Source organism: Carlito syrichta, unplaced genomic scaffold, assembly GCF_000164805.1.
Source record: "Carlito syrichta isolate Samal-C Ts95f unplaced genomic scaffold, Tarsius_syrichta-2.0.1 Scaffold314086, whole genome shotgun sequence".
NCBI lineage: Eukaryota > Metazoa > Chordata > Mammalia > Primates > Tarsiidae > Carlito > Carlito syrichta.
Genome location: NW_007258182.1, coordinates 256754 through 264748, shown reverse-complemented (window position 1 = coordinate 264748; position 7995 = coordinate 256754). Strand labels below are relative to the sequence as shown.

Sequence of the window (7995 nt, the reverse complement as noted above, 5' to 3'; positions counted from 1 at the left end):
TCCCTCCCTCCCTCCCTCCCTCCTTCATTCCTTCTTTCGTTCTGGCAGATTCTTACTCTGTTGCCCAGGCTAGAGTGCAGTGGCATGAAGCTCACTACAGTCTCCAATTCCTGGGCTCAGTGATCCTCCTGCCTCAGCCTCCTGAGTATCTGGGACTACAGGTGCGTCCCACCATGCCTGGCTAATTTTTTACTTTTTGAAAAATTGTCTTTAGAGTTGGGGTTTTGCTATGTTGCCCAAGCTTGTCTTAAACTCCTGGCCTCAAGTGATCTTCCTGCGTCGGCCTCCCAAAGTGCTGGGGTTACAGGTGTGAGCCACAGTGCCAGCCAGGTTTCTTTTCTGATGTTGCATCGACATGTGGACCATTTCCATCTTTAGTCTGTCAGTCATATAGTAGGAGCTCAGTACATATTTAGAGAAAGCATGGATGAAAATTTATCACCTTGTCCTTGTTAAAAAAGGGACTGTGGCGGATAGGGATAAAGAAATCAATAGAGTACCACTCTGGGAAGGTGTGCTCCCAGAAGGGCCAAACAAGGCAAAATCAGTAAGTCCCCATGCAATAAAGTGTTCAGTTGCCTGGTCCAGACCATATGTGTAGTTGAAACACAGAAATGGGAGAAATCCACGTGGCTAGATGAAAGGGCTTCATGGGGAGGGACTGGAGTGGGGGTGGGTCTGATGCGTGATCGCCTGGCATTTTATTGGAATGGACTCCTACATTTCAGCTAAGGCCTGGTGCTTGGGTTCCCCTTTGGTGGGGAGAAGATGGTAGCTAGTGGCTTAGCTTGTGAATAATCTAGAAGCCTCCTTGTCCCACATCCTATGGGAGCTTAGTTCTGGCTTTATCATGGCTACTTGCAGCCCACCTCCATGTTGGGGCCTGACTATATCCCCTTGGCTCCTTCTGGAGGGAGACCTTTAGCCAAAACAAACAGTGAAGTATTTGAAAGTATTCTCTGAATGTTCTGGAGGTCAGAAGACTGAAATCAAGGTGTGGGTAGGGCCATGCTCTTTCTGAAGGCTGGAAGGACTCTGTTGCATGCCCTTATGCCTTTCTGTTAGCCTCAGTGTTGCTGTAATCCTTGGCCTTCCTTGGCTTATAGACGCAGCACTCCAGTCTGTGTCTCCGTCATCACATGGTATTCTCCCTGCGGTCTGTGTCTCTTCTCCTCTTCTTATAAGGACACCTTATTGGATTTAGGGCCCACCCTAATCCACTGTGACCCCATCTTAACTTGATTATGTCTGCAAAGACTCTATTTCTAAGATTACATTGACAGGTCCTGGGGACTAGGACTTCTACATATTTGCGAGGTGATACAATGCAACCCATGACAGATTTTGTTTTGTTTGCCTCCAAATCCCATCTACCGATTAGAGTCTCTTTCCCCTGTCAGCCTACCTTTCAGGTCTCTGGAGGTCTGGGATATGAGTGGAGACCTCCTCCCGCCAGACCTCATAGCACCTTCCCTCTGCAGGTTGCAGGATGGGACAAAAGTGGGTTTTGACATTTGAGACTGAGTCTTCTTCTGCAAGGGGTGAAGGCTTGGTTGGAAATGCTTCTTCTCCCCGTTTGGGGGCTGGGTGGTGAAGAAGTAGAGGGTGAACTGATGGGTGAGAGGGAGGGTAGAGACAACTGAAGATTTCCTTCTGTTTCCTGTGGAAGACAACGCTGCTTTTCCAGAGGTGCAGAATGATGGTTCTGGGAGGACCTTCAAGGACTGTAGCTCTCCCTCCCTCACAGGAGCAGGCGGCCGTGCCAGAAAGGGCATTTGTCTTATTGCCGAGCTCTGGATTTGAGTCCTGGCTCCATTGCTCAGTGCCTCTGGGCTCTTGGGCAAGGTTATTCAGCTTCTCTGAGGCTCAGCTTCCTGGTCTGTATCATGGGATAATAATAACAACTGCTTGTCAGAGTGTGAAGATTAAATGATAAAAGATGGATGTGAAAGTACCTTTTTAAAAAAATCATTGTGGTAAAATACACCTAACCGAAAATGTACCATGTTGACCATTTGTAAGGGTATAATTCAGAGGCATTAAGTAATTAGTTCACAATTAAGTAATTAAGGCATTAATTCACATTGTTGCACAGTCTTCCCCACCATCTATCTACAGAACTTTCTCATCATCCCAAATGGTGAAATTACCTCTTAAACTATGAATGAAAGGTAGTACTTTTTTGTTAATTTGATAAATAAAAAAACCCCAAGTTCCTGAGAAGCAAGGGACTCACCCCCACCCTCTGCCGTTCACCCAGTGAGCTGGGGCAGAGCTGAGTTGAGAATCTGGTCCCCAACTCAGTCTGGTGCTCTTGACCCTTCTATCAGCGGCAGGAGCCTGGGACACACAAGTCCTCACTGGAGCCAAATCTCTCCAGAGGCTTTCTCCTTCTCTCAGAACTATCCCCAGGACTGTGAGGTCACTGGAAAAACTGGAATTTGTCCAGAGGCAGATGCCCTCAGGCCTGCATGGGGTGGGGGCTTTCTCAGTGGGCACTAGCACCTTTGTGTGGGGAGCCTGTATTCTCTCTCCTCGCTCAGGCTGTCTCAGTCCTTCTCAACCTCTTGTCTCTCTCTCCCTCCATCTGTTCCTTTCTCAGATGGAATAGAGCTCCAATGGAGAGCCAGGAAGAACTGAATTTGGGGTGAATGTGGGGATGGCTTTGTGAGGTTCCTTATCCTGTGCAAAGAGGACAGGCGTGGGAGCCAGTGACCTGGGTTCTGGTCCTTTGGCAGCGGGCTTGTCAAGTTACCATAGAAGTCTCACTGAGCATGTGGTTGTTGAGGTCCTACTATGTGCCAATCATTGGGAAATGCCTGTGGATGGACCTTATTACTGCTGCTTGGAGTGGTTGTGAGACACAGCGGATATGATACAAGCGGGCCATGTGGCAGGGGGCACTCACTTATAGGAGGTGGTGATTGTCTCTTGACGTGGTGGGTAGGGAAGCATCCTCCCCCAGCTCAGGCTGATGGTGACATCCATGGCCACTGTGCTGGGGCGGAAGGAAGAAGGGATGGGGATTGCCACATGTGTTCAACTTGGGTGTCCTGGGCGCCATGGAACCTCCAATATCCAGGTCTGGAGCTGGAGATGGGGACAGGCCTGGGTCAGACAGCATCTGCCTTCAAGCAGCTGGTGGCTGAGGGGGCAGCACGGAGCTGCACTCTAGGAGTTATGACACAGTCTCATAGATGCTGACAGAAAGGAATGGGCAATGGCATATTATGGTCACCAGTGGCAGGGAAAACTCATTCTGCCTGGTGGAACCAGAGGAAGGGTGGAGGGGAGGCAGGGGAGCCTTTGCTGTAACTTGACCCAGTCAGAAATACTCATGGCCTGTCTCACCATAAAGAGACTCTTTAGCCGGGCTCGGTGGCTCAGCCTGTAATCCCGCGCCTTTGGGAGGCTGAGGTGAGTGGATTGCCTGAGCCCGCGGGTTCGAGACCCGCCTGGGCAGCGAGACCTCATCTCTACAGTAAATCAAAAAATCAGCCGGGCGTGGTAGCGCATGCCTGTAATCCTAGCTACTCGGAAGGCCGAGGCGGAAGGATCGCCGGAGCCCAGCAGGCGACGCTGCGGTGGCCGGGAGCGGCCACTGCACTCCAGTCTGGGCGACAGAGTGAGACTCCAACTCAAAAAAAAAAAAAAAAGGGACTCTTTAAAAAAAATTTTCCTGGCCACTGGCTCCTTTTACTGTCAGACAGATCCTATGAGGTAGCCAGGACAGGGATTATCGTACCTATTTTGCAGGCAGAAAGAGAGATATTTTGAAGGACTTGGGCAAGTTCATCTAGGAGTGTGGCCGAGTGGAAGGCGAAGCCCAGGTTTCTTGTCTTGGCCCCAGGCATTCTCTGAAGACCCATCCAGGTTGTGTTCCTCTGCCTGAAAGAGCCATTTAGAGCAGCTAGTTTCTATGCTGTTTGGGGTCTTGTTTATCTGTCACTGGGTTTTTTTTTTTAAAGCTCTTCAATGTGCCCAGCTCTTCAGGAAGTCCTTGTCCTAAAGATAACCACAGCCCGAGGCCCCCCCAAGACTGGGTTCCCCCCACTTTCCTCCCCTCCCTCTTCCTGGCTTCCTCTGCATTGGGGAGTTAGGGAGTTACAGGAAGGCGGTACCCTGCCACCGGCTTGGCAGAAGGGGCAGAAGACAGCCAGACTAAACTCCTGTTTTCTCCGTTGGGTCTCTTCCCGCCACCAGGTCCCGACTGGCAGACTTCCATGCCAGTTGTCGAGCCTCCTCCCAGACGGTCACCAGCTGCCCTGCGGACAACTACCAGGCGTGTCTGGGCTCCTATGCTGGCATGATTGGTAAGCTCCCCGCTGCATGCTGGGGCTCGAGGTGACTCCTTGCCACCTCCATCTCAGCAGGGCAGGGGCTGCGGCCCAGCTCGGGCCACCCAGGGGTGACAGCCTGAGCCCAGCCTTCCCTGAGGCAAATTCAGCTAGAGTTGTGGCAAACCAGAGGGAAAGCCAGCTCTGTAACAAAGAGGAAGGCCCCAGCTCTTTCTCGTGGGAGGGAGCAGGGCCCCAGGGACCTTATAAGGCTTTTGAAATAAGAAGAAAAGGTGCCGTGTATTGACGGTTCTGACATTCCAGCACTGCACCAAGCAGTTGTTTACAGGGGCTGTCTTACTGAATTTTCCCAACAGCTCTTACTAGGGGGTGTTGATATCTCCATGTTATAGATGAGGAGACTGAGGTATAGAGAAGGTGAATAACTTTTGCACAGGCCCACATCACTGGTAAATATGGGTGCTGGAATCTCAATCCAGGGTGTAAGCTCTGATTCTAGAATATTCACTGCTTGTTGGTGAAGGAGAGAGCAAGGGTTCACACTATGGGAGGGGTTCCAGGCATCTTCTCTGTCCTTCTGGTGGGAGGAGCTCAGAATCCTCTGTGGCTCTGATCGCTCCGCCCCCTGCTGACCCCATGATCACTGGGACAGTAATACTCAGAGTTAGGTCTGTGATCGAGATGTTTGTGTGTTTGGGGGGTGGGTGGATGGGTGGGTGCTAAGCCTCTGTCCTGCTGTGCCTGGGGTCTGTAGGCCCAAAGAGAAGGCCCTAGTTATCCTCTCTCCTTTCCCTCCCTTTTCTCCCTGCCCAGGGTTTGATATGACACCCAACTATGTGGACTCCAACCCCACTGGCATCGTGGTGTCCCCTTGGTGCAGCTGTCGTGGCAGTGGTAACATGGAGGAGGAGTGTGAGAAGTTCCTCAGGGACTTCACTGAGAACCCGTGCCTCCGTAAGTCCTGGAACATCCTCCCCATCCCCAGAAGCCCCATTTGCCCCTCCTGGGGTCTATCATATCCATTCTTTTCTCCTTCCCTTGGGATGAACAGTGATCTGTAGGGGCTTCTCCACCATGGGTGTTGCCTACCTTGAGTTTTGAACTCTTGAAGATGTATACCAGAACTGTCAGTAGGCCAGCCTCAGTTTACTACCAGAGGCCTTGAACCTATGTCAAGTGGAGAATGAAGGTTTCTGTTATTCTGATAGCTTCAGCCAGCTTCCTTTGGGGACTGACCCCTCTCCTGAGGATCTCAGACATCTGTCAATTCTCCCTGTCTATTTTCCCTTGAAATCAATGACTTTCTATGTCTTTCTAATCCAAAGACTAGAAGGAGGTTAGCCACAGTCAAGATCAGGCTCTCTTTGATCTTTCCAATGTGACACCCATTGCCACCCATGTCTACCTGAAGATTTCTTCCCTCTTTCCTTCCCACTTTTATTCCTTCTGTCCATCCGTTCATCCATCCTTCCTTCCTTTCTGTATGGCAGTGGAGATTCAGAGATCCTGGTCACAGTGCCTGTCATTGAAGATTGTCTGATGGAGGTAAACTGAGGGGTCACCAGTGATCATAGTATGGAATGAACAGTCTGAGGGTGGAGGTCTGCACAGGATTCTCAAGGAGCCCAGAGTGGGAATGTCCAAGTCCACCAGGAGGAGAGAGGCCTTGAAAGTTTCTCAGCGGCTGTATCCATTGATGGGTAATGGTATTGGTCAGTTGCAGAGGCAGGGATCCACCCTGGGCTGAGGATCAGGGCTTCACGGGGGCCATGGTGGGTGGAGGGAACTTCCAACCACATAGTCTTGTTACATAGCATCGATGATGACCAGAGTGACAGTTATTTGCACCCTCCTCACAAAGGGCCTTACAGACCCGAAGGTGTTTGAATCCTCCTGTCTTGCAGGTGGCGATGGTGGTGGCATGGGTCTTTGAAAGGATGTCTGCAGGGGGTATTGAGATCAGATCAGTGGCCCAGAAAGCAGATCTGCCTGTGGGCAATGGGGGTCAGAGATATGATTGTGACATGTGTCTCAACATAGAGAGTCCCATCAGAAGGTCGTAGTAGGGTATGCATGGGGGAGGACAGTGACAACTGTGAGCCAGAGCTGTGGGAGGGGGACATGGGGTGACAGTTAGGGGTGGAGAGATCTTGAGAAGGTGGGCTTTAGGAGTAGACTGCCAGTGGATGTTTAGGGAGGCACCGTGGGTGATCCCCAGGATTCCGACATGGGGGCCTCGGGTTGTTAGAGATGACACCTTCAAGCCTGGCACGACAGAGGAAAGGAGCGTTGGCAGTGGCAGGAAGAGATGCCTGCAGGCTCAGACGTGGTGACTTGAGGTGCATATGGAACATGGAGGTAGAGGTTTTTTAGATACTTCTCTTGATGGCATGGAGGAGGGGAGGCCACCCAGGGAAAATACATGGTGTGGAGAGGGGAGAGACTGTATCTGGGACTTTTGGTCAGTAAAGTTGAATTCAGTAGAGTGGATGTGCCACACTTTGTCCTCGCTTCTGGGCTGTTCCAGAGAAAAGAGTGGTCGGGGAAGGAGCAGGGGCAGAATGCCGGCTGTGGGACCTGGATGTATCTGAGGTGGCACAAGAGCTGGAAGTGCCTGTGACTAGGAGCTGGGGATGGGGAGCTGTCGAAGTAAGGTGTGGTCTGCAGTGCTGTGCAGAGGAGATGGTCCCTCCTCCCTCTGAGCCCCTCTATGCCTCCTGTTTCCTTCTTTTCTGCCTCTCCTTGTCTATACTCCTCCTTACACACATGTTTTTCTATTCTGGCTTCTCTGTCTTTTCCAACCTTCCTCTTGCTATTTCCTTTTCTAGATGTGGGACCTTTGTTCAGTAAAGTTGAGTTCAGTAAAGTGAATGTGCCACACTCTATCCTGGCTTCTGGGCTGTTCCAGGGAAGGAAGTGGTCAGGGCAGGAGCAGGGGCAGAAGTGCTGGACGTGGGTCCTGATTTCTCTCATCTTCTCCCCTACCCCCATCCCAGGGAATGCCATCCAGGCCTTTGGCAATGGCACAGATGTGAACGTGTCCCCTAAGGGCCCCTCGTTCCAGGCCACCCAGGCCCCTCGGGTGGAGAAGACTCCTTCTTTGCCGGATGACCTCAGTGATAGCACCAGCCTGGGGACCAGTGTCATCACCACCTGCACATCTGTCCAGGTGAGGGGGCATGGCTGAGGGTCTGGGAAAAGGCACTGGGATGCCAGAAGTGGCTGGGAAGTGAGTCAACTGGGGCTGGGGAGGGAGTGCTGAAGGTCCTCCCTTTAGATCAGGGACCCAAGGCGCAAGGAGGAGCTGGTGGGGGTAGCTCTCCACCTGTTCATTTATTTAGGCACTCATATTACAAGTATTAAACCCTTGTTTCTTCACGGCATTGTACTAGATACCATGGGGATGCAAGAGAAATGTAATGCCTACCATTTATAAACTATCTGTTAATTACCAGAGGGTGTACCAGTAGCCTCTCTACCTGTCTCACTGAATTCCCACACAATGAGGTGTTGCTCTTTTTGTTTTACACACAAAAAACTAATCTAGAGGTGTTAGGTGACATATCCAACACCACACTGCTGGTTAATGGTGGAATAAGATCTCAAACCCACATCTGAATCCAAAGTCTATGATATTCATTTGTTTAGCCATCTGTTAATCCATCCATCCACCCACCCATCCACCCATCCACCCATC

At 51.1% G+C, this 7995-nt stretch overlaps 1 protein-coding gene across 1 annotated transcript in view; it reads left to right on the top strand.

The window, feature by feature from the left end:
- GFRA2 (GDNF family receptor alpha 2) overlaps positions 1 to 7995 on the top strand; it is a 98461-nt gene that overhangs the window by 79630 nt on the left and 10836 nt on the right. The window contains exons 10-12 of the mRNA XM_021719034.1: positions 4204 to 4313; positions 5112 to 5252; positions 7295 to 7467. Of these exons, the coding sequence (XP_021574709.1) occupies positions 4204 to 4313; positions 5112 to 5252; positions 7295 to 7467 (424 nt within the window). The remainder of the gene's footprint in view (positions 1 to 4203; positions 4314 to 5111; positions 5253 to 7294; positions 7468 to 7995) is intronic.